At 37.3% G+C, this 26,942-nt stretch overlaps 2 protein-coding genes across 3 annotated transcripts; one reads left to right on the top strand and one right to left on the bottom strand.

The window, feature by feature from the left end:
• LOC126965084 (leukocyte receptor cluster member 1 homolog) lies at positions 1-3,819 on the top strand. Of its 2 annotated transcripts, XM_050808544.1 has the most exons (3): positions 1-118; positions 190-330; positions 1,745-3,819. In XM_050808544.1, exons 2-3 carry the CDS (start codon positions 308-310, stop codon positions 2,586-2,588), a joined length of 867 nt encoding a protein of 288 aa, XP_050664501.1. In that variant the 5' UTR covers positions 1-118; positions 190-307; the 3' UTR covers positions 2,589-3,819. The 2 variants fall into 2 exon arrangements, with proteins under 2 accessions (XP_050664501.1, XP_050664500.1); XM_050808543.1 differs by having other exon boundaries at positions 13-330.
• Positions 2,938-26,594, bottom strand: LOC126964964 (WASH complex subunit 5). The gene is made up of 11 exons (XM_050808323.1): positions 26,320-26,594; positions 26,141-26,243; positions 25,867-26,058; positions 24,454-24,665; positions 18,886-20,303; positions 17,900-18,159; positions 15,219-15,346; positions 13,335-13,736; positions 11,591-11,817; positions 5,191-5,341; positions 2,938-3,170 (listed from the first exon to the last, which is right to left on the bottom strand). Exons 1-11 carry the CDS (start codon positions 26,442-26,444, stop codon positions 3,026-3,028), a joined length of 3,363 nt encoding a protein of 1,120 aa, XP_050664280.1. The 5' UTR covers positions 26,445-26,594; the 3' UTR covers positions 2,938-3,025.
• Between the last annotated feature and the right edge of the window lie 348 nt (positions 26,595-26,942).

Consider the following 26,942-nt stretch of genomic DNA (forward strand, 5'->3'; position numbering starts at 1 on the left):
AAAAAAAAGTGTATGGATTTACTTGGAAAATATATATTTTAAATAAATTTAAAATACCATTTGTACCTGTCGATTTTCTAACTCATAAGTTATAACCAGGAATCAGTTACTAACCGAGGTCCTTTTTCCTAGACTGATAGTGTTGAGTACTGTGTTCTGGTGTTGTTTACACACGATTGTTGGTTTCAGACCTTTCTTTCAGCCTTACTGTAACCTGTACTTTTTTATAGCTGCATAATTCCTTATACTATGATAAAAAGAGGAGCAAAGGGAAATACGAAGTGATACTACATAATACATTACAAAAATGAATATTCTTCCGAAGAAAAGGTACTATTTATATTACTGTTTATTTTTTATGGTACTGTTCTTATAACTGCTTATTTTTGATACACCTGATGTAAAGCAATCACCGCCGCCCATATTTATTACCTAACTAAAAGCAGTTGTGTTGTAGAAAATACTGATGTGCAGAACTGTTAGCCATTAGGAACACCTGTTTCAATAATCAGTACTTAAACTATCTAGTTCTAAGATACTATGTCTTTTAAGCCCATTACCACTGTCTGGTATTTTTAATTTATTGCTTAATATTTATTATTTGCTTTAGGATGTAGTTCCGAAGTTCTTGAATATAATTATTATTAGTGTTACACGCAGTTCTCATGGTTTGGTTACCAGTAGTTTATTATCAGTAAATAAATAGTGTTGAATTGCTGCTCAAGGGGTAGGGCTTCATAATGGTCTTGTTACATTTAATTTCAATGTCTTGTAATGTAAGTTTTTGGTCTATGCATGTTCCATGACATCTTTATAACCATTCCATAATCACTTTGAGAAAGTTCACAAAGTTATACAGTTGGACAATTCTCTGGTGGTTGAAAGTAAAAGTGTCATGACCTGACTGATTGGCTAGCTTGATTGATTGATCTTTTACTTTTTAAGCCAATGGTTGTTGTATGTAGACATTTGTTACAAGATTGAATTTCTTCAACACTATACGTTTGTCTTCTGGGTGAATAAACTTTTCCTAGATTTGTCACATTTCTAATGGTTATCAAGTTGAATATGTAGATGCATTTCTAACATATATCACTCTTGTGATTTCCCCTGTTGTTACAAGGTAGTATGGGCTGCAGTGAGCACTTACCATCAGATGACCCATATCCCAGTATTCATCTTTCTTTCTCCATCCAGTATTCATCTTCATCCTCCTTCTTCCATCCTCTTCTATAAAAAAAGCTGCAAGTAAGATTTTTTGCTAGATTAGAGTATTGGATGAAAACCTCAACATAAATGAATTTGGCACCCCTTGTCTGCTTATAGTATAATATTATGCTAATTGCAGATAGTTGTTCTATTAAAAAAAACATCTCGGGATATTGGTCAGGTGATTTTGATTGCATGTTTGTACTGTTTTTTAACTGCATTGAATCTCTGATTGATCATACATAAAATTCTTCTTATACTGTACCTCACACCTTTTATTAATTCCAATAAATATTAGGATATTAGTAGGGATTATTAAGACAACAGAAGGTTCTCATGCATTTAGAATATCAGAGCAAGTTATTTAAAGAGGCTATCAGATTTATAATACAGGTGTTGATGATTGATAGTTGGTTATTAATTGTTTTGTGTTTTTTTTGTATGAATGTACTGCACTTCAAATTAATGTATTTGTAATGCATAAGTAATTTCTTTTAATGATGAAAGTTTTTAGTAATATTTGATAATACACTAGGTGGCATGTTCGGACAAAAGAAAACATCGCAAGGGTACGAAAAGATGAAGCAGAAGCAGCAGAAAAAGCTAGACAGGAACAATTAAGAACAGATCAGGCAGACCGGGAACTACGATTAAACATCCTAAAACAAAAAAGCAAGGAGAAGTTAGAACACTTTAATATTCCTTCTGTTTCACATGAAGATAAACCAAATGAACATATTAACTTGTTTTCTGATATTGAACACGCTGTAACTACAACCAATGCAGAACATGATAAAGAGGTTAAAGACAAAAAAGAGGAATATGAAAAGAAAATAGGTTATCTTACCTATTTGGGCCAAGACACCAATGAAGCACTTCAAAAAAAGAATTGGTATGAAGTACCACCTGAGTCATCCAGACATTCCCGTCCAGACTATATAAAAGATACTTACGATAAATTAGTACTAAAAGATGCAGATGGTAAGCCAAAGATAAAGAGCTTCGACGAGAAAAACAATGAAATAGATTGGAGGGCTAAACAGAAAAATGACCCCTTAAATTCATTTAGACATTTAACACATACTACTGTTGGCAAATTATCTAGTTGTTCAAATCAGCTGGAAAAGCCTATTAAAAATGTTGAAATAATTCCAAAGAAAAGTATTAAAAACAAAAGTTCGGATAAGGAATTGAAATTGCAAAAACTCAGGGAAGCAAGGTTAAAGCGTGAGCAACAGGAGAAGTACAAAACAGAAATATTTTTAAGGAAACTGAATGGTGAACCATTAAGGGAAGAGAGAGAAAAGAGTGATACTAAAATGATTCCTAAATATAACTCTCAATTCAACCCAGAGTTGGCACGGCAAAATTATAGATGAATGATATATTATGTAGTATGTATTTACAAGTATGTTACAAGATTAAAATAATAATTTGTGTAATTAATCCCAGAAATGAGGGTTATCACTTTGAAAAAACATAAATTGTTTAGGTTTGAAAGAGCAACATCTTAAGTCAATATTCTTATATGCAAATATAAGAAATAAAGTAGATCCTGTAGATGAAGCCACAACCTGAGAGTTGAACAAAGCATACAAGACATCACTCGAACGGTTGGTTCAGTGGTAAGAGTGCTCGTACGGAACACGAGAGGATGTGGGTTAGAGTCCCTCACCATTCATAAATTTTTGTTTTCAAATTTATTATATTTATTAATTATAAGACTAGTTACGTATAAAAATAATTTAATTTATTGATTAATAATGTAATATAATATTAACTTTCATTTTATAATAATATTTTATGTATTGATAAATTATTGCTTCATAGAGGTATGAGTCAGAAGAACTAAAGGTAATTTATCTTCTAATTTTTCATAAGGGTACTTGAATGTTTCACAGAATATTTGTAATGTTCTTATAATAAGAGAACTGTCATGTGTCACATCAGCTGATTTTAATCTGTAACAAAAATGAATGTTATATTACTTGTTAGATCACATACGGAAAATTTATTGAATTAGGCGTTACTTTGCGGAAATCCATAATTATACAAATGATTTGAGTTTTCTTTAGTGTTAATTCCGCCAATATTTGTTTTTAAAACAATTTGACACGTGTTTCGCCTCTACACGAGGCATGCTCAGGACGTGTTGTCTCGCCAAAATCTGGCACGAGACTGAATCAAATGAGCCGGAAGGAAGAGAATTATACCCTCGTCCCATGAAATGACGCGCTGTGATTGGTCGGCTGTTGTGACGATTGGGGTAATACCCAAGAAGAGACACGTAACAAAGGGATGATGGGACTAAATTTGTTTGTTCATTCACCAATGTAAACATGTTATTTTTGTGTTTTATTATTTCTAATTGCTCTAACACATTGAGACAACACGTCCTGAGGATGCCTCGTGTAGAGGCGAAACACGTGTAGAATTGTTTTAAAAACAAATATTTGCGGAATTAACACTACAGAAAACTTAAATCATTTGTAAGATCACATACAGTCTTGGCTAAGTCAGAGACTTCCCTATTATAAATTATCAATTAAGGTTGGATATTAGATTGTCAATATCCATGTTCCAATAAAAAATCTATATATGAAATGATGATAGTGCTTTTTTTATCATCTTCCTTGAACAACTTTGTAGTTTATAATAGCATTTTGGAATGGCAACACTATAACCCTGTGTTAGAACAGTAACCTTGTCACATTCACTTGTGTGACATCAGCTGTGGACAGTTAACAGTTTTTCGAATGATAATTTTGGTTGATGATATTTTAAGTATATGCCTTCACTTCATGTCACCAATATGGCGGCTTGTCCCCATGTTATATCGCGGTGAAGTTCGTAATTATTATTTTATTTATTTATGGAATATTTTTTTTGGACATTCATAAGTGTCATTTCCGTGACCTACATGAATAAAGTGTTTTTGAATTTGAATCTGAAAATATAAAAAAGATATGCATTGAAAAAGTTTTACAGCTTGAAGCCAATTAACACAATTTTAAATTGGTTCAATTACATATTAATGACGACCTATGCATATCATACAATTCACATATTTTTATTCAAAATAGGATATGAAATCACCTACGTCAAAAACTACCACCCAATACCTACTTAGGGCTTGAAATATGGCTTTGGCGTTCTGCTTCCTCTGAATGTCCTTGAAATCTGAATAAATTGGACTTAGTTAAGCAGAAAGGAGTCAAACCACACTTTGGTCAAAATAGAGTTAGGTATGCCATTGTACTCCTGAAGGTCGAATCTGTCTTACAGTGAAAAACTTATTTTAAAATGTAAACGGAAACTGTTTTTTTTGGGTATTAATATGGAAGATTATTTTGAGATGAAACTTCAAATGCCTTTAACTCAAAAGTGCCTATGTGTAGTTTGAGTCATTGGACGTAGTTAAGCAGAAAGGCTTAACAAAGTCCAATTATTCAATGACTAAGGTAAAAAAAACATTGATACAACGCACCACGGACGAGTAAAAAAAGGACTCCGCGCCGTGATATTAGCAAGTGAAGCACTGTTATGCTAGTGTGTGTGCGGTTACGGGGGATACTAGTTACACTTTTTTTCTCCCTTAAATAATCCTATATGGCCAAAAATACTTAAATAGTATCGTTTTTACATTTGTTCACAACGCACGACGGCATTTTTAAAATATTTTATTGAGACGCAAGCTGATCTATCACAGACGATGAGAATACTCATAGTGGCCGCCTATCGGCCTGTAGTAGTGTGTGTGCGTGAGGCTATGTATATACACGTTAATCGGCTTGTTTTGGTGCTACACTGTTATGTAAGGTGACACGGAGTCCTTATTTTTTTACTAGTCCGTGCAACGCACACTGCGCATTGCCGAAAAGAAGTCGTAGGTACTAACTTGATAGCTTCTAACAGAAATATCACAAGTACAAAATAAATAGCCAAGTTATTGCAAATATATTAATCTAATTTTTAACTTACTTGTTGAGACTGGCAACTTTGACATAATTGCATAATAAGTTTATAAATATTTCCAAATTTTCAGTCTTACTTTGTCGTAGTAAAGTATATACTCCAATTATAAGCGGAAAGCCATCTATATTTTCCCCTGGCTTTTTCGTAATTAGATCACCTTAAACATGAACACATCAATTTAGTTAAACCATAGCTACTTAGATATATACCTAATATTATAATTTATATGGTCCTTTGGATGACAATGGCCATATTGAATTCTAAGCATTTATTAAAAGTCTCAAAATACTGAAGTTATAATTTTAATTAATTAAGTCAATACGGTTATAATATAAAGTCCTATTTTATTTGTTACAACACATATACATATACATACAAGCCACAAGTTAGGATATCATCCCCACTATCTGGATGTGTGGCGGTCCTCCACATTGCGGTTTTCAAGGAGCTTTCTTCCACGTACTACAAAGCTGTGGAATGAGCTTCCTTGTGCGGTGTTTCCGGTACGATACGACATGGGTACCTACAAATAAAAGCGCGTACACCTTCCTTAAAGGCCGGCAACGCTCCTGTGAATCCTCTGGTGTTGCAAGAGATTGTGGGCGGCGGTGATCACTTAACAACAGGTGATCGCTCGTTTGTCCTCCTATTCCATAAAAAAACATATGTTATACTCGTTACATTATAAGTAAAGTAAAGTCAGGAGCGGGTGTGAGAGCGGTGGCTCTAGTATAGTGGTGTGAAGTGTGAGGCGAGTAAAGGCCCTCCTCTACTTAGTGCAGACTTCGTCAGCGCTGATGCTCGGTCGAGCGTAGTTTAAATAAATTAATTAAAATAAAATTAATTAATTAATAACCTCTTTAATATGTGCGTACTACTTACGCGGTAGGGGCGAGGAGAGGAGAGGGATGGTGAATTGTATTTAATGTCTTGCTCGGGATTAAATTAATTATTCTGCAGTGATAAATAATTACGAGAGTATATATTTGGAAGTTAAATAGTATAATTATAAAATCCGTACATAATATAGTGATGTGTGATGGGATTCTGTTTTTATTTTCCCTGACTGCTTTATTATATATACAGATAAAGAAACCAAAAAAAAAATTGAATGTTTACAAAGAAACAAAAACCTTTAAAATAGAAGAAGACAGTATGGTATATTGTTCTATGACATGCTGTCGATTGTAGTCAACTAATTGCATGCTTACAAAAGTATCATAACAAGTAGGTAAACCAACAACCTTTTTGAATATTATCAATTATTTTACGTGTCCGTACAAACTAAGCGGCATACTACTAGCTCTATGCAGTGTTACTCGATCATAATATAACAAAATTCGAGTACCAGACCCTACAAAGCACGTAAATTTAGCCCAGACCTTGCCTACTGAGCTAGAGGTCCCGAATATCAGTAGGTCGATCGACCGACGGCCAGCGCTGACGTCGGTCAAGCGTAGCTATAACAATGAATATTATATATATATATAAACATATGATCGCGTACAGTACATCGCTGATGAATTGTTACGCGCGTACAGCTACGTAGCGCTGATGTGAATCGTCGGTCCGCTGACGCGCTATGGCGATAAATAATTGCGTTCAGTGCGACGCTGACCGAGCGAATGTGCGTACGCGCGTGTCACATCGTAAGCAAAATTATGTGTCGTGGCATTTTCGAATATATTGTGCAAAATTCTCCTTCAATTTGACGCTCTATACCTAATAATAGAATCTTTGACTTCGTAATGCTATCATCGTGATCAAGCTACGCTCGACCGACGGTCACCGCTGACGCAGTCTGCACTAAATGCAGTCTTATAGTGTTCATTTTATTTATATGAATACAGGTGGACCCGACAGACATCCTGTGCACACGTCTTAAATTTGAAAAATCGGTCCAGCCGTTAGGAGGAGTTCACTAACATACAAATGAGCTGGATAATTATATTATATGGACGGAATTGAGAATCTAAACCAATCTCAAATTCACTTGAACACACAAAAAAATCATCAAAATCGGTCCAGCCGTTTAGGAGGTAGTTCAATTCTGAATCTAAACCATTCTCGAATCCACTGGAAGACACACAGAAAGTTTCATTAAAATCGGTCCAGCCGTTTAGGAGGAATTCAGTTACAACAGACGCACAAAAGAAATATATAATATATATTAAGATGGATGTTCGTTTCAGGGTCAATGTTGTTTACTTATTTATGTATGTTTAAGTAAGTATTAAATTTAGATATCAATGACTTGTACCTATGCTAGTTTGTAGCAAGATTTTTTCTTTAAAAAACAATATCATATAAATAAATTTCGTCTATTTCAAAAATTGCATATACATTTTAGTGATTGACACTTTCCAGTGGGTTGTCTTAGGACACTTGTATTGGGAATACCTCGCAACTTCCTTAGCGTATATTTAATACTTGATAAACAATATGGAAATAAACAAAAATAATTAAAAACCAAATTTTACAATAGCACAATTAAAACAAGTCTTTAAACGGTGTGTGTTGTGTTTGTGTGTGTGTGTATGTGAGTGTGTGTGGGTTTGAATTTAGATCTTTAATTTGGTTCCATTTTTAGACTGTGTGTGCTTGTCATGTCAGTCTGATCAGAAGACTTTCTACTTTATCATAAGTAAGAGCAGATTAGCCAATTATTTAGCCAGCGGATTATTTGAAAGTGGGAGAGTCACGCTGCCGTCTTATAACGTCAGCACAATCGTGCCAGACTCGTCCGGGTTACTTACCACACTCGCACAGAATACCGGCGTGAATTAGCGGCCTAGTGCCGCTATGTTTCGCATAGGTTAGTGTCGAGGACCGGAGGCCATCCCTCCCCCCTCCCCCTCCGCATCAATCCCCAACAAAAATATGAGAGCGGTCCTTAAAAATATATTACCCTAGGAGGGTACCGGCTCTACCAGAGTCGGAGAATCCCTACCCGAGCATTCTCGCTCGGGCTGCCCCTCGTATTCTGAGGAGGGCACAGTACCGCGCATATCTAAGGACAAACAGGGCAGCAACACCACGGCACCCCGCTCCACGCTTAATGTGGACTTCTGTAATATCAGGGGAATTCACTCCAATTTAAACGCCGTCCACCACCACCTTGAGACGGCGCAGCCGGCCTTGTGTTTCCTTACGGAGACGCAGATATCTTGACCTAGCGAAACGTCATATTTAACGTACCCCGGGTACAAAATTGAGCATAATTTCATGCCTCATGCCGGGGTATGTGTGTACGTTAGGGAGGATATCTGCTGTCGCCGTCTCGGCAATTTTGAGGGTAGGGACCTGTCTACTCTCTGGCTCCGCGTCTATTTAGAGGACCGCGTCCGCATCTATGCGTGTGTCTACAGGTCCCATAGTGGTAACGCAGAAACGGATCACCTCATGGGCTGCGTTCAAGCGGCATTTGATGATGTGCTTGCTCAGATCCCCTCCGCTGAAATCATAGTCTTGGGTGATTTCAACGGGTACAATGCCGAATGGCTTGGATCACGTACTTCAGACTACGCAGGGCGATCTGTGCATAATTTTGCATTGGCGTATGGTCTGTCCCAATTGGTTGAGTCGCCAACGCGGCTCCCGGATGTGGATAGCCACATGCCGTCCTTACTAGATCTTCTGCTGACTACACATCCAGATCGTTACCAGGTCTCTGTCGACGCCCCTCTCGGAACGTCCGACCATTGCCTGGTCAGGAGTGTAGTGCCTAACCGACGCCAACGTCGCAGACCACCAGCGACCCGCCGCGTTTGGCACTACAAGTCAGCAGATTGGGATAGGTTGCGTTCCTTTTTTGCATCCTACCCTTGGGGCAGGGTTTGTTTCCCTTCGGATGATCCCAATGCCAGCGCCGTTGCAGTAACCGATGTGATACTGCATGGCATGGATATTTTTATACCCAGCTCTGTAGTACCGATCGGTGGCAGATCACAGCCCTGGTTCGATGCGTCAGTTAAAGCAGCATCTGACTGCAAAAAACAGGCGTATCGAACATGGGTTGCGGCGCTGGGCTCAAAAGATCCGAACTGCAAAGTTCTGAAGAGGAAATATAACCGTGCCTCCAGATTTTTTAAGCGGCAAATCGCCCGTGCGAAATCCAAGCACGTCGTCAAAATTGGCGAGCAGCTCTCCAGTTACCCGACCGGAACACGCAAGTTCTGGTTGTTGTCGAAAGCTGCTCTTGGTAACTTCAACCAGCCGTCCATGCCGCCGTTGCACATGAGGAATGACACCCTGGCCCATACGGCAAAAGAGAAAGCCGATCTCCTATGCACTCTTTTTGCCTCCAACTCGAATCTTGACGACAACGGAAAAACACCGCCGACCATCCCGCGGTGTCAGAGCTCCATGCCTGAAGTACAGTTCCGACAGAAAACTGTTAGGCTCGAGCTCTGTTTTCGTTGGACGTTAGGAAGTCGAGTGGGCCGGATGGCATTTCTCCAATCGTGCTTAGAACGTGTGCCCCTGAGTTGACGCCGGTGCTAACGCGTTCATTCCGGCACTCTTATTCAAAAGGCGTAGTCCCTGATTCATGGAAGTCAGCCCTTGTTCATCCGATCCCAAAAAAGGAGACAGTTCGGATCCGGCAAACTACAGGCCTATTGCTATTACCTCCCTACTCTCCAAAATCATGGAGAGCATAATTAACAGTCAGCTCTTGGCATACCTTGAGGGTCACCAGTTGATCAACGACCGGCAGTACGGCTTTCGCCATGGTCGGTCGACTGGCGATCTTCTGGTATACCTAACACATAGATGGGCGGCTGCTATTGAAAGCAAGGGGGAAGGCCTGGCAGTTAGCCTGGATATAGCGAAGGCCTTTGATCGTGTATGGCACAAGGCGCTCCTCGCAAAACTTCCATCATTTGGGCTTCCCGAGAGCTTATGCAAGTGGACCTCCAGCTTCCTCACTGGGCGCAGCATACAGGTCGTTGTCGACGGTTATTGCTCGAATCCCAAGCCCGTGAACGCTGGAGTGCCCCAAGGGTGTGACGCAGGACTGGTGATGCCGTATACACGGGCCATGCAGGTCTCTCTCGGGAAAACGTCGACCAGTGCCGGGAGAAACTTGTGTCTTCTATCGAGTCCTCTCTCGTGTAGGTCGCGGAATGGGGTAAGTTGAACCTTGTCCAATTAAACCCCCAGAAGACTCAAGTTTGCGCGTTTACCACTAAAAAAACCCCATTTGCCGTATCACCGCTCTTCGAGAACACTTTCCTTAAAGCCTCGCCTAGTATCGGAATGCTGGGTCTTGAAATCTCGAGCGATTGCCAATTCCGTGGCCATCTGGAGGGCAAAGCCAAATTGGCTTCGAAGAAACTGGGCGTCATAAATAGAGCACGGCAATACTTCAAGCCGGGCCACATTCTAGCGCTCTACAAAGTGCAGGTCCGGCCTCACATGGAGTATTGCTGTCATCTCTGGTCTGGCGCACCCCAGTATCCGCTCGATCTATTTGACCGCGTGCAACGCAGAGCAGCTCGAATTGTCGGGGACCTAGCGCTCTTTGAACGGCTGGATCACTTGGCGTTGCGTAGAGACGTCGCTTCACTGTGTATCTTCTACCGCATTTATCACGGGGAGTGTTCCGAAGAGCTGTTCAACCTGATTCCTGCCGCCGAATTTCACCTTCGCACGACACGCCACAAGTTACGATATCATCACCACCATCTGGATGTTAGGCGGTCCTCCACAGTGCGGTTTTCAAGGAGCTTTCTTCCTCGTACTACGAAGCTGTGGAATCAGCTTCCTTGTGCGGTGTTTCCGGGACGATACGACATGGGTACCTTCAAGAAAAGCACGTACACCTTCCTTTTAAGTTGTAGAGCTCTTGTGATTCCTCTGGTGTTGCAAGAGAGTGTGGGCGGCGGTGATCACTTAACAACAGGTGATCCGTACGCTCGTTTGTCCTCCTATTCCATATTATACATATTATATATTATATACTCATATTCCATAAAAAAAAGCGGGCAATGCTCGGAGTTTCCCTACGAGATCGAATCAGAAACGAGGAGATCCGTAGGAGAACCAAAGTCACCGAAATAGCCCAAATGATTGCGGAACTGAAGTGGCAGTGGGCAGGGCACATAGCTCGACGGACAGATGGCCGTTGGGGCAGTAAGGCCCTCGTATGGCACCCACGTACCGGAAGGCGTAGTGTTGGTAGGCCCCCACAAGATGGACCGACGATCTGGTCAAGATCGCCGGTTGGATGAGGGCAACGCAGGACCGATCGTCATGGCGATCTTTGGGGGAGGCCTTTGTCCAGCAGTGGACGTCTTGCGGCTGAAATTATGAAAATTATGATAAGCCTCGTATAGAGCATGATAGTATGTGTATGTCGATATTATTAACATTATCGTGGCGGTACAACGATGTAATATATTACCTGACGTCATACATAGCTGCAACTTTGCTAACTGCGAAATTAGAATTACGACCAGCATGTTTCCCATATGAACAGCACCAAATTCTGGAACATTCCTTACGTATATCTTTTCGAATGGCTCAAACAGCCCAGATCTCACCAGGTATTCGTCCAATTCCCTCATCAATGCCAGTGTACTTTCCTTAGACTCAATATTGTTACATCTCTTCAAATCGTATAATAATGATCTATAAATATAAATCATAAGTAATAATATTTAAAGTGACATTTAAAATCTCTTAGTCTCACCCTAATTGAATAAAATTTATTTGACTTTTTACGTAGCTCTCTCATTTTTGGTACACCCCCCTGTGATCAGCCCCCGATATATCGATCTGAACATCAAACATACGCTTTCTAAAACTTACTCAACCATTTGTTCTATAAACGTATACAAGGGCAGCATAAGTTGCCCGATGCCTTGTTTTCCAGGACAATGAAAGCACCGATAAATACATCCGCAGTTGAAAAACAAAAATCTAAATGTGTCACATTTAAAGGAATAAAACGATTGTAATTGTAACTGTGTTTTTACATTCAATTTTTTCGTAAAAGTTCAATTTTTATTATTATTTTAGTTAGCCCGACGTTTGAAGACCTTTCCAGATCTCATGTTCAGGGGGCCTGCCAGCCTAGCGAAACTCTCTAAGAAGAAAGTGAGTCGCTCGATTGTATGAAACGTGCAGTGCAGTCATTGATAGATTGACAGATGACGGCTATAATCTTGTAAAACACGGAGATAGCCCATATCCACCACGTTTTTAGGAACTGTTCGCTTTCAAACTAAGCTGGATTATACTTCGTCGTCAATCGCGATACTGTAATTTACTTTACAAACTTATGTCAAACCACTCCACGTTTCATACTAAACTAAATTTAAATTTTTACTTAGGCATTACCGCCTCTTATAACGTAGTATGTATTTAGATCCTGTTTGGGGACTGCGGATGAAATGAGTCAAGACAGTATATGTCATAGTTTAGCGCCATTTATTGCCTCGGAGATGGTATTTGCTGTAGACAGATGGTTTTTGGCAAAATTTACCGACAGTGTCCTCTTCTCTTTTGGTATGTGTAGTTTTGGGTTTTAATTTAAAGATGATTGGATGCCACGTAATAGATAATTTTATATTACACGCGTTTTAATCCTTTGAATGCGTTTTATTTAAACGTGTAAAACTCGCGTTAATCAAAGAAAATGCTAGAATAGAATAGAATAGAAACACACTCTATTAGCATTAAAAAAACCTCACACAAAAAACAATAATTTACAACATTAATTAAATCTTAGAATACTAAATTACATAACGTAACAAATATTATAAAAAATTAAAAATAAATAAATAAAAATAAAAAAAAAACAGTGTGAGCGTGATTCCCTGCTAAAAGGAGCTGACTCAGTATATTGTTGTGTATGTGCAGAAGACACTAACACAACACTGGTTTTCAGTAGCCCCTGGTGACATTTGAAGTAGAAAGTTCTTTTAGTCTTCCCATTGCAAATTAATTTGCGTAGGTATCAAAATAAGTAGTGTAAAAAAAAAAATTGTAATAATAATAAATATTAAATCATGGTATAATCTGTACGTAACTGTATATAATATAATAAATGTGTCACCTCAAAAGACAGTGTTTGTTTTGTGAAAATCCCGAAATAAATATATTTTTCTTGTTAAATAGACAATAAGAAAAGTAATTAATCTTACTCATTCATAGTTCGCAGAGAAGCTTCCAGCTGCACCGAGTCAAACTTACAACTGGTATTCAATTGATATGCAATATGTTTCCTCAAGAGTTGTAATTCACCAATGACAACCAGCGCATCAGCTACGTTCTGAATGCTCTTCTGATTTTTCAGTATAATTTGGTCAAGTTCCTTTAGATTCACAGTTGCGCCAACTATTGCAAACTTCTCTTGACCGTCGTTAAGAATTCTTTGAATCTGTTGAAGTTGGTTTTTTATCATATACCCATATATAGTATCTAGGCCGTGAAGGCCCACCACGCCTATGGCTTCATTTAATTTTGAAAATGTTTTTATATTAACGATTTCTGCGTTTGTTTTCACGTCGAACCATGCTGCAGATATATTGATATACACGCACACTCTGAAATTAATATAAAGGAAAATAATTATCTTATTACAATAAACATCTTCACCAAAATTACACATTAAGTAATCATGATGATGACTAGGTATACCATTAGGCAATCTAGTTCGCACCACTGCAAGATGCGCAGTAAAAAAAATAGGGTCTGAGGGGTGAATGCGGAAGGTACTTGTGATATTTTGGCCTAATCCAGCCGCGCGTTATTGTTGGCACTGACACCCACTTCGTGCCGACTTCTGCGACTACGTTTGGGTGAATAGACTTTGCCTCCTAAATATATGATTTGTTTGTTAAAGAATTAACCTACCTTTTTTTATGATTTCGATTGAGTACTTCTAACCTTGTTTACATTTAATATCGCCATTGTAAAGCCTCGCTGTACATCTTCCACCACATTTATCAAGGGGAGTATTCCGAAGAACTATTTGACAAAATTCCTGCCGCCGAATTCAACCATCGCACCACGAGCCACAAACTAAGATATATTTTACAAAAACAGCGCATGGTGCTATTTTTTTACAGTCTGGGCAAAGGCCTGCCCTGCTTTCCTCCATTTATCGCAATCCTGTGCCAGCTCCGACCAGGTTTTATTATGGGCATCCAGATCGTCACGCCATCGTTTTCGAGGTCTGCCTCGACGTCTTTGCCCGTCCTGATGCAGCCAATGCGTGACCACCTGTGCTCATCGGTCTTTGTGCATATATGCCCAGCCCAATTCCACTTTAGCCTGGCGGTTTTTTCTCCCACATCAGCAACGCCAGTTCTGGAGCGCAATTTCGTATTTCTAATGTGATCGATTTAGCTTGACTCCAAGAATACTGCTCGCTGACAAAGCTGGAGTTTGGACTTCTGATATATAAATGACCATGTCTGTGCATCATAAGTTACGATGGGCAGTATGCACATGTCAACGAGTTTGCGTTTAACTGACAGGCAAAGATCTCCCTTTATAAAGTTCTTCATGGACCAGAAGCTTTTCCAGGCTTTCTCGATTTCTTTCTTTTGCCTGTTTTCGAAGGATGGTTGATCTGGTTCAAATATATGTACTCATATTGCATAGCCTGCCAATCTACCTAGATCATTATATTATATCGACGACCTGTATAGCCGAGTGGTTAGCGATCCTACCTACTAAGTTTCAAATCCCGGTAGGTGCAAGCATTTATATGATGAATATGGATGTTTGTTTCCGAGTCATGGATGTTTATATGTATTTATGTATGTTTAAGTAAGTATATTGTATTAAATATACCGTAGTGTTGCAACCGATAACACAGGCTATACCTATGCCTAATTTGGGGCAAGATAATTTGTGTAAATATTATTATTATATTTTTATGGTGTACTAAATTTTATTTTAAAATCTATCAAAAGCCCTGGAAATATCAGATCTACTAAAAAGGTGACTTTACTAGTAAGATTTGTACAAAAAACAACAGTTAATTTATTAAAAATAAAACAAATGTAGATACATCATACCTGGCGTCAGTCAACTGCGCAATTTGTTTTGCCAGACTCCCCATGAAACCTGCTGAAGGGCCGTGTAGTACCACACCTCTTCTTATACTTATTTCTTTCGCTACATTTTCATTGATAATTGCTGAAACCTGACAACAATAGCGAATAATTATGCATTTAGGGTACTTATTATACTATATAAGCAGTTCTTTGTGATTTATCTATAATGGCGGTGAACACTTCAGGAGACGACCTATTTCGCCTTCAAATTGCATAGTGAGCACCCAACAAAAAAAATGGCGTGCGTACAAAGTACACATGTTAGCAGTGAAACTTCTTTGGTAAAATAATTTTTAAATCTCTTATAATTTTTAAATTTTCTTAAAATAACAATCTGTTCTCTAAAGCTAATGTTTTTGACAATTTTTTATTTAAAAAAATTTTCTTTGAAATTAAAATTTTGTTATTATAATTAAGTTTCACTTCAAGTAGAACTTGTTGAACAAGAATATGTTCTACTTACTGGCGGCCGCGCGCTAAACCTGCACGATACAACGCTTGTAGGGAAGACTTTCTACTTACTAGTGGCCGCGTGCTAAGCCTGCACGATACAACGCTAGTAGGGAAGATCTACTTACTACGAGGGCGGCACTGAAAATTTCGAGAATCAAGGAAGTGACACAACAGTACTATTGAAAAATGTATTTATTGCTTTTCGAAGTATTCTCCGCGAAATTTGACACATTTTTCCATGCAATTGAACCAATAATTGAAGCAACCATTCCATTCGGAAGTTGGGGTCTCCAAAATGGCCGTTTTGTAGGCTCCACAGCTTCTTCAGGTGATGAACATCTCTGACCACACAATTTATTCTTTATTTTAGGGTAACTATAGAAATCATTAGGGCTTAGGTCGGGGCTGTACGGCGGATGGTCTAATAATTCTATGTTTTCTTGCTCTAAAAACTCTTTTGTTATGTGCGCGGTGTGAGAACTCGCATTGTCGTGATGGAGAATGATGCGGCGGTTGCAGTTCTCTTTACGGAGTTCAGAAACGACCTGTGGCAAACAAATACTAGCATACCATTCTGCATTAACCGTTCTTTGTCTCTCAAGAGGAAAAGTCGCAACATGGCCGGTTTTGGAGACAAATGTGGCCACCATTTTTTTTGCAACACTCCGTGAACGAACAATTTTTGTTGGCTTGAACTCATTTTCGAACACCCAAACTCGTGACTGGTTTTTTGTTTCGGGTTCGTACGCGTATATCCAGGATTCGTCACCTGGTACGATGTTGTATACAGCATTTGAGGATCTTGCGTGGAATCTTTCAAGAGTTCTGACGCACCAAGTAACGCGAGCCACTTTTTGCTCTTCACAGAGAAAACAACTTTTTTACACCTACTTGTTCATACAAGATTATTTGTATTTGACTCATGCCAATGTCTAAAGTTGCCTGAATTTCGCGGTACGTCACATGTCGATCTTTATCAATCATCTTACATACAGCATCAACGTTTTCTTTGGTGACTGCAGTTTTTGGACGACCGAGCTTGACACGTCCACGTTGACATTCAGCAAACCAGCGATAAATTGTGGTTTTGGATGGGGCTTCATCACCAAATGCAGAAATCATCCGGTCAACACACTGTTTTTGTGTTAAACCACTTCGAAATTCATAATAAATCATCGCTCTAGAATTTTCTCGAGTCAATTCCATTTTCTCTACGACTAAACAAGTTCGAAAAGTTTTTTAAATAAATGTATGGTATTCGATTTTTAAAACCAAGGAGTTTTCAATTAAAAAGATTTTAATATGACAGGAACAGTGGAAATATTCCATTCCCGATACTTTTAGTGCAGCCCTCGTAGCGGCCGTCGGTGTCAATCGCCCTCTCCCTTGAACAAAAACGTCCTTCCCCTCCTCTGCCTGAACAAAAACGTCCCACATTTTCGTGACATTTTATTGCGTTTCATCCGTAAAAGTTTCACTTCAAAAATAATTCATTCGGGTAGGTGAGTATCACAGCGACACTTTATTCTGCCGTAAAGTACTTGTGTGCAATAATTATTGTGTTTCGATTTGAGCTAGTGAAGTATTAAAGAGACTTAACGTTATATGTCTCAAAGTGACGAGCGTTTGCAATGCTGCCCTGAATATATGGTTCAATTAATAATCCTTAGCTCTGCATTGAAATGGGCAGAGCGTATCGCGCGCGTCTCGAAACATCGAAGAACATAGAAGCGCAAAAAATAGTCGTATGGAAACTAACACTATCTGGCATAGAGGACAAGTAAACTAACGGCCGTTCCCAATATTCAGTCTATCTCTTACTTGAGATAAAAATCGTAACTATCGTTGACTTTTCTGTCGCAATAAACTTATCGACAGTAACTCACCTTATCCGTAGACGCTGTCTGTTAATGGGACGACGCATAGCTTACCAGCGATAGAAGTTTGTATGGAAATTGAAATTCACGCGTCATAAGGCGATAAGAATGACTTATCGGTTACATTGGGACAGCTTCAGATTAATGACAGCTAATTACTGACAGTAGAAGGTAGTAATTTATCTCTATCTGTAGATAGTATATTGGGAACGGCCGTAAAACATCCAAAACGTTTGAACAGCATTAGATGTCGCTACAGTGCATGTCTTATCTATGCTTTTTCTCATAAAAAAAGATTTAAGTTCTTCCTACCTGCTTTTGCCAGATCCTGAGTCCGTGGATATTAATGTAATCCTGGATATATTCCAACGATCGCTTGTATCCCTCCATGCTGTCCGCTAACTTTTGCAATCGAGGTATTATACTGTTCGCCTTCTTCACTTGTGGCTCCACAAACTCTATGAACTTTTTGCTTATGTGGTTATCCAATTCTTTCAACAACCCTTCTTCTAGCAATTCTGCTGGGTCAACTCTAATGACACCCACTAATGTTGATCTCATATCGAGGATACCTGAATTATATTAATTCTTTGGGTAAAATTGATAGAATACCAATTGTACCTTGTTATCACGGATTTCATGTTGATGTCAAACGTTCTAAAAACGCCTTATTTGCAATACGGAATCAGTATGCCTTCGGGACTTTCAATCTAAGAGCATACATCGCCAAGACCTCTGATATAGGTTTGGTATAAGAATAATTAGAAAAGACGCATAATAGTTGATTAAATAAATAGAAAATATTCATTTCTCCATTGATTTACAGAATGGTGCCAAAAACACCATAATATGGTGTTCAGTGTCAGGAATAAGATATAACATAGAAATTTTTGTCTTGACGTATTTCCTTACCCCCTTATTCATAATGGTCCGCTAACTTTAAACAGCCGCTTAGGAGTGTTTTTTCTGCTTCTGACTTAAGTCAATAGAAGAAGACAGAGTGAGAATTAGCAATGCTTTAAGCTAACTTAAAGACTTTTAGCAGACTATTATGAATAAGGGGGTTAATATTTTACTTTTTAAGCTTTAAGATGAATATTTATAAATCTATTTTGACTACATACAAATTACGACAGATAAAACAGTTATGATGTTATGATTAATTAGGTCGCAGTACGTGTTAACTTAAAGACATTTATAATTATGACAATAATCAGAGTTAAGACAGAATTATTGTAACTGTCAGGGGATTTGACACAAAAATTGGCCACACACTAAAATAAATAAAAAGTTATTACCAGTGGTAAATGTTGATGCAGAGTGTGTAAGCTTGGCAACCTCCATTCTATGATCTAGCTGCGCAAAGTCTTTCAATTTTTCTTTATCTATTCTCGTTGGCACTTCTTTAATAGTCCACGTTTGCAGTTCAATTATTTTTTCCACTATTCTAAAAACCATTTCAGGTATTATTTGCAATACTTTCTGAATGTATTTGATAAGTTCATTGCTGTAATACTGTGAAACCGAGACTAAGTCATCGCTCTGCGCTTGGTTGATCCTCAAAAGTGGAATTTCCATTGCACTGGCTAGTTTTAAAAACAGCGCTCTTAATCTGCTAGTGGTTGCTGGGTTTTCTTTAATACTTTCCTGCATATGTCCTGTATAGAGATCTATAGTGCACCATGCATAACTAAAATCTGCTACAGTTTCTAAGGTTACAAGTGAATCTTCTTTGAGCGATGCAGCCCTCAGACAATTTTTTAATGCTTCCTTTGTTTCTAAAAGCAACTGCACCACACTGGACGTACTTTTCATGCCATGGAATTCTTCAACTTGGTCCAGCGCTTGAATTAATTGCGTCACTTTCTTTACTGATTTAGAACTAACTTGTTCCGAAAGCGATGATACTTGTTTTGCGATTTTAGCGAACCACAACTTCAGTTGTTCGTTTTCAACTACTTTTGTGTACATCTTGTTACCCGAGAATATATCGGCTAAAGTATTCAACCCTTCTAAGGCTAACTCTTTATTTTTGCCCCAATTTTCATTTCTGTTATCGAGTAACTTCTTAAGATACTCCCTCGTCTTCAATTCTAACTCGGCTGTACTTACAAGTAACTCCAGTATTTGTACAGGGTCATAATTCGATTCTTTTGTTACCAGTTCTTTTAGCTGTTTGCTTCTTTTATTGTTATCAAAGAAAATAACATCAGTATTGTGTAGTATTAACCACCGCAACACATGATTCGAATTTAATATAAGGTTGAGAACTTTACTGATATTGTCAAGCACATAGTCATCAGTCATTGCTCCTTCTTTTAACAGTTGATGTGTCTTATTAATTAAGAGCTTCACTGAATTTCCCCTTTTGGAAAAGATCTCCTTCACTGATTTGGAATTACATGTATTGCTGAGGCACGTCTTAGCAGCCTTGAAATTGTCCCAATAGTCAATTAAATTCATAGTTACTCCCATATAAACTGGTATGATCCAGTTACATGGAAAGAATTTGTCTACAATTTCCCTCATCTTCGTCATGTCGCCATGAAGATAGTGGGGCGTAAAAAAGAGACAAATAATTAACATACTGGACTGAACGGCCAGTGCAGATGCTTGATGTTCGGGTATTGTGTACACAGGGAGCTGGTTGTAAATATCTTCTGATCGCAACTTCGCTACAACTTTCTCAATAAAATCTGGGTGCACAGGTACTCGCCTGGAAAGTATGTTAAATATTAAGTCTATAGGTACTTAAAATAATTGTTTCTGTTACCGAGAATGTATAATCCTACTAATATTATGTTAGAATGTAGACATCTTTAACGCAAAACCTATTGAATGGATTTTGATTAATCTTTTCAATAATATAGCATACACATCAGAATAACACATAGGGTATCATTTATAAAGATATACTTACTGTGAATTATCCAAAATATAACGATAAGTGTCAAGTAATTAGGAAAAAAATCTGACGTCTGCGAGCTATTCTGGTGTGCGTCGCAAAAACCGTTGGAGTTACACGTTTCTAATGTATAATGGAAATGTTTATCTTAAATAGTCTATATCTATATTTTATTTATTATATTATATATAGTATAGTACTACAAGGCTACGCATCGTCAACAATCCTGATCCCATCAAGAGTTCCTCAAGGATCACTTCTAGGTCCCCTTCTTTTTAATATATTTATAAACGATATTTCTTCATGCTTTCTTAATTCAAAAATATTATTATATGCTGACGATATGAAGATACTATCTCCTATCAGATCACTTGAATGTACACAACACCTTCAGGATGATCTCGATAGATTTGTACATTATTGCTTAGAAAATAAATTAGATTTAAATGTTAATAAATGTTATATAACTTCGTATACTAGAAAATCTACTACCATTACATTCAATTATAGATTAAAATATTCGTTTCTAAAAAGAGTCCACTCGATTCGCGACCTAGGAATTGTATTTGATAATAAATTAATTTTTGACGATCATATTAACTCGATCATAAGTAAGGCATCGAAATCCTTAGGTTTTATCTTACGTATGTATTCAGAATTTAAATCCATTAAAGCCATAAAAATATTATACTGTGCATATGTTAGAAGTCACTTAGAATACGCCTCACAAGTGTGGAACCCCGTCTACAATATATACAATAGACGTATTGAAGCGTTATAAAAACGGTTTCTGCGTCATCTTCAATTTAAAATAAAAGCATATCTTCCGAACTACAATCAGCGCTGTCAAAAATCCATATTCTGCCATTGGAAAAGAGGAGACGTATAGCCGATCTCATTTACTTAATGAATATAGCGAGGGGTTCGGTCGACTGTCCTGAACTGCTCGCGCGCATTGGTCTTCAGGTTCCGTTTGCTTCACTCCGGAGACCATGCCGCCTGCATGTTCCCGGAGCTAGAACTAATTATAGACAAAATAGTTATCTACTGCGGGCTGGTCGGTCTTTCAACGACTTGTCTAAGCTATTAGACCTGGATTTGTTCACCACTCCAATTAGGCAGGTAAAACAGCTCCTTATCGAGAACTTTTTCAATTAGGTGTAATTGTAAATTTGAGTTAATTTGTTAATTTTTTTTTGTCTCTTTATCATTTTATATAATTTTCGTATTTGTTGTCCACTTAACTCTCACATCATATATCGATTCCTATCTGTGAAAACTTTTAATTGTCCTTCTGTAATTATGTATGTAACTTATATTTTTTAACCTAGCTGTAAGTTTTCTAAAAAATGTAAAATAAAATAAAAATAAAATATTATAAATAAGTGTTTAAACTTTGCCTTTCATGCTACCTCATTTGGACAATTAAATTTTTTTATAGTTGCGACAATGATCAACCGAGTGCGCGATACAATGGTTCGGTCCGGCGGCGGGTGAACTACTGAACATATTTGCAGTAATAACAATAGGTCGGGACAACATATTATCAGGCTAAATGACGACATAATATATAATAATAAAATAGTACATTACACAGTTCTACGTAAGTACACTACAGGTGCAACTTTGATGATATTTTATCTTACGGGGGTAGGTACTGTTCTCACCTCTGCGCGGGGTTCCTTTCACTTGATCGTATACAACGAAGAGATACGACTTACTTAGATACGAGATACTTAGAATATTAAATATTCTAAGTTAACAACCCATTCCGTTATACAGGGTGGCGCAATAGAACGTGCATATTGCATCATCTTTTTTCGCGGGGTAGAAAGTGCGCGGGCGGGGGGAGTCTGCATCGTTGGGTAGGCGGGCTCATGGAGTTTTAATCACTATGAGTCACTTCGACGGGAAGCGTCGCGCATTTTGCGTGCGCGCATTTTACGAGAACTCTCGTTCATACATCGTTACTAGGCGTTCTGAATATGGACTACGGCAAATTAGTGAAGCTCCGAGTGCTAATTTAATTAAAATATGGGTACAGCGTTTTGAAGAGACTGGTTCAACGTTTAAACCACAAGCAAAAGGTCGTCCAAGAACATCTAGGACCGACGACAATATTGAGAGAGTTATGCAGTCTGTACGAGGAGATCCACAAATGTCTACTCGCAAGAGATCGTCTGTCTTACACTTATTGAGACGAAGTTTGCAACGAATTTTAAACTTGGATCTTAAACTGCATCCTTACAAGCAGCACTTGCAGTTAACACAAGAATTGAAAGAGTCTGACTTCGGAGCAAGGCTCGCATTTGCTAATGAAATGCTTAATCGATTTTCCAATTTTGACAATATCCTTTTCTCAGATGAGGCCCACTTCCATATCAATGGGTTACGAACCGTCAAAATTGTCGTTACTGGAACAGTGAGAATCCCAAACTCAAGCACCAGAAACCACTGCATAGTCCTAAAGTGACAGTATGGGCAGCAATCTCTGGTAGAGGAATAATTGGACCGTTTTTCTTTGAAAATGCGCGGGGGCAAAACGTCACTGTTAATACCGAACGCTATGTTGCGATGTTGGAAGGATTTTTGGCTCCAGAGCTTGAAAATTCAAGAATAGTGAATTCTAGGACTTGGTTTTAACAAGACGGAGCTACCTGTCACACATCAAATGACTCCATGGCGGTTGTGAAACAGATGTTCCCTAGCAGACTGATTTCGAAAAGAGGTGATATCCCATGGCCCCCACGTAGTCCAGACGTGACGCCTCCTGACTTTTTTTTGTGGGGATACCTCAAGAACAAAGTCTACAGCAATAATCTGAAAAATATCGATCAGCTCAAGGAGAATATCCGTGGTGAAATGGCAGCAATTACACCAGCATTACTGAAGAAAGTTTTCAATAACTTCCGTTTGCGATTAGAGGAGTGTCGTCGTAGAGAGGGTCATCATTTAGACGATGTTATTAATAATACCTCATTTTTTTTTTAACTATACCTTTTGTATTTATTTTTTAATCAATATTTTAAATATGCACGTTCTATTGCGCCACCCTGTAATTTAATTTAATTAACCTCGAAAGTAGAAAATGTAAATTCAACAGACGCGTTTCAAATTTGATTTCCAATATTTTTTATGTTGTCATTATTATGGTCAAGGTCTAACCTACGGTACGGTACGCGGGATTTTCTCGTAATCGATATGTTTAAAAATGATTTCAATATTCATCTTTTATTATATTTCGATTTGAGCTGATGGTCTTTTTACCAATGCTCTAAATAAATTAAACTAAAAAAAAAACAATTATCGTCAGACTACAGACAGAGTTATAAATACATAATTTTATTTAATATTATTTTTTTTTAATTAATTATAGCAAGCTTAATATTTAGTATATAATATACCTATTTATAGATTGTGGCAAAGAATATAATAAGAAGTCTCACTCCGCAAAATCAATCAAAGAAATAGAGATTCTTGCAGCCAATAAGGTGCAATTCAGATCGCACAGCGCTACTAAATTTTTATTCACCTAGAAGTTGCCTATCTTTCTATCTCGTGACTTACCTCTTCTGACAAAATTAGGGTTGACTTCTTTACCTTAAAGTGTACCTACCTTATGTGATCTTATAAAAATAGCTCAGTTTTTACTATAATGTAAATAAGAAGCTATCATGAATTTATAATAAAAATAACTTTAAATTAGCTTTTTTTTCAGCGTCTTTAGGAAGCTTAAAAAATGAATTTGGATAGCAATGACCTTTAATATGGATTCCATTTTTTTAATATCGACCGGAACTGTGAAGTAGGAGACAATAAAGTGCGTGCGTCAGTGCTCGCTCGTGAGTCCTTACTGACTCGCCTACTCTGTAGGGGCCGCCGCACCCACTTACGATTTCGATACCTACATGGGGAGTGAGACAGGCCTGATTATGGTTCAAAATATTAACAATAACCATACCCAAAATATTCCACTGGATAGCATGCTGGTCTTTTACCAAGTAACTGGTTATAACCAGTGTCTCTTAGCAGCTTACACACATCATCTATGTTTGATTGCGACTGATTAGTGCTGTATCTATAAAATGCCACTAAAAGCCTTTCACGTACAGCACCGGGAATATACAGGTCACACAACAGTAGCATCGCCCCATACAGGTATAATGATTCACACTGTAAATTATTAAATAAATGTTTAAAGAATTATACTTATTTTACGAAACATTGAAAAGGCTAAGCCGGTTTTAATGCACTTGCACTAATACAAACACAGGACATTTAAAAGTTACTGTTGCCCAGTTATAGAAAAGAAGGACATCGAAAATGTATGCAAGCTTAGTTATCTTTGAAAAAACTAAACTTTTGTGAGAAGAAGAGGCTTTATGGGAACAAACAACAGTGTCATATTTAATAAAAAATTTGAATAAATTGAGGTACAAAATTTTAGATTTATTATTTATAAGAACATTTATTATTAATTAAGAGAATATGACATCATTTTTGGTGTATAAAGTATATTATTAAAAATGTAAACTAAAGGTAGTATTTAAATATAAAATATTGTATACATTTTGGAGAACATTTACCTATTTCGAATAAAATATTATTTATATAAATAAAAATATTTATAATTTTGGTAAGCCAATATAAATGGTGTTTCACAACTTTACTTGCGAAGATTCTTTTGCTGGCTTATAATATAATGTAACAAAACTTTTTGTTTGCAACTGATTGGGTTTAATCAAAAGTAGTGTTAGTTTATTCTTAATTCAACTGTATCTGCCAGTGACTTGTCAAGTCCAGTGATTTCAGAGATTAGTGGCAAACAAACAAAAATCATAAAAATATTTTTTCTGCTATTACATGAATAGTGTTAACATTTACATTTTATTTAACAAAAAGACAGTAACAGAAAATAAACTAAGGAGTAAACTAGATTTTAAATATTAGAATTGAAGTTAATGTTGTTAACACGGATTAGTAAAAAAAATAAGGACTCAGTGTCACCTTACATAACAGTGTAGCACCAAAACAAGCCAATTAACGTGTAAATACATAGCCCCACGCACACACTTACTACAGGCTGATAGACGGCCATTATGAGAATTGTCATAGTATGTGACAGATCAGTTTGTGTCTCTATAAAATATTTAAAATGGCGTTGTGCATTGTGAAAAAACGATACTATATAAGTTTTTTCTGCCATATAGGATTATTTAAGGGAGAAAAAATTGTGTAACTAGTATCCCCCGTAACTGCACACACAATAGCATAACAGTGCTTCACTTGCTAATATCACGGCACAGAGTCCTTCTTTTTTTACTTGTCCGTGGTTGTTAACAATCTATTATTACACATTATATCTTGTACTTACTAGTAGTTGTTTTCCTTCTATATCCTTCAGAACTGTGTCTATAGATTGTTGTATAAATGCACCTTCATTTAATTGTTCAACAAATGTATTTAGATCCACAATAAATTGGTAAATGTTTTCAAATAGTAAATAGAACCTGGTCACTAAGTCGCTGTACTTATCTCTGAGGTCATCATCTAAATCATGAAGTTTCTGTGAATATAATTTTGTAGGTATATTAAATTGACAATATACTAAATACTAATAGAGCATTTTAGAAAACAATGGGACTCACTGAGTTTGAAGAAATTTTTTTCTCTAATATGTCTGAAACTTTGAAATAACTAAAATCCAATATAACATCCTGATATTTTTGTTGTGTTTCTTTGGTATCAAACCTGAAATGTTTTTAATGTTTGCATAAAAAAATTGTTAAACATAAAAATAACATAAAGAATTTTTGATCGTTCTTACAAGTATGCAACGGGTATATAATCCTTAAGCCTCAAAATTTCTGCTAAAATTGCATTTCCATGGGACACAATCTTCAACAAATTTTGAGCACACAGATTATCTTCCGACAAAAATACCCTCATCATGCAGAAAATTACATTTATAGCTTTGTACAGCTGCTGTTTAGATCAGCAAAATAAAATGTTTATATTATATTTTAATTGGTACAGTTTCAAAAGAATGTTTCGGGTTTTGACCTATCTTTTCTATTTATTATTTTGAATTTTCTATTCTGTGATGTAAACAATAAGACGTCATTGTCAAGCTGGCAGAATTCAGAAATGATGACCAAAGAGAATTTAACCACTACGTTCAACAGTGACCTGACAGCTGAATTACAAGAATTTTTCTTAAATATAATACCAGGTAAAAAAAACCTTTAGTGCAGTGTTTAATGTTTTTACTTTTCTATTTTCACTGTATCACTTCGGTATTATGAAATTAAAAATAAAAATTCGATCCGACGTTTCCCGCGCTCTTTCGCTTTACCTACCTCCTCCTAACATGGCTAAATAGTGGTGGCCTTATCGCAAAGCCAAAAAGCCACAACAGAAAGGATAGAACGTCAAGTGTCAACTGTATTT

Source organism: Leptidea sinapis, chromosome 6 (genome assembly GCF_905404315.1).
Source record: "Leptidea sinapis chromosome 6, ilLepSina1.1, whole genome shotgun sequence".
In the NCBI taxonomy this organism is placed as follows: domain Eukaryota; kingdom Metazoa; phylum Arthropoda; class Insecta; order Lepidoptera; family Pieridae; genus Leptidea; species Leptidea sinapis.

Excerpts from the sequence above, each read along its gene's own strand:
- LOC126965084 (XM_050808544.1), top strand. The coding sequence starts at position 308 with ATGAATATTCTTCCGAAGAAAAG. Across the intron at positions 331-1,744 it reads AATATTCTTCCGAAGAAAAG|GTGGCATGTTCGGACAAAAG; the intron begins GTACTATTTATA and ends ATAATACACTAG.
- LOC126964964 (XM_050808323.1), bottom strand. The coding sequence starts at position 26,444 with ATGATGAGGGTATTTTTGTCGGAAGATAATCTGTGTGCTCAAAATTTG. Across the intron at positions 24,666-25,866 it reads TAGAAGGAAAACAACTACTA|TGTGAATCATTATACCTGTA; the intron begins GTAAGTACAAGA and ends AATAATTTACAG. Across the intron at positions 11,818-13,334 it reads TCTCTGCGAACTATGAATGA|ATCATTATTATACGATTTGA; the intron begins GTAAGATTAATT and ends TTATATTTATAG.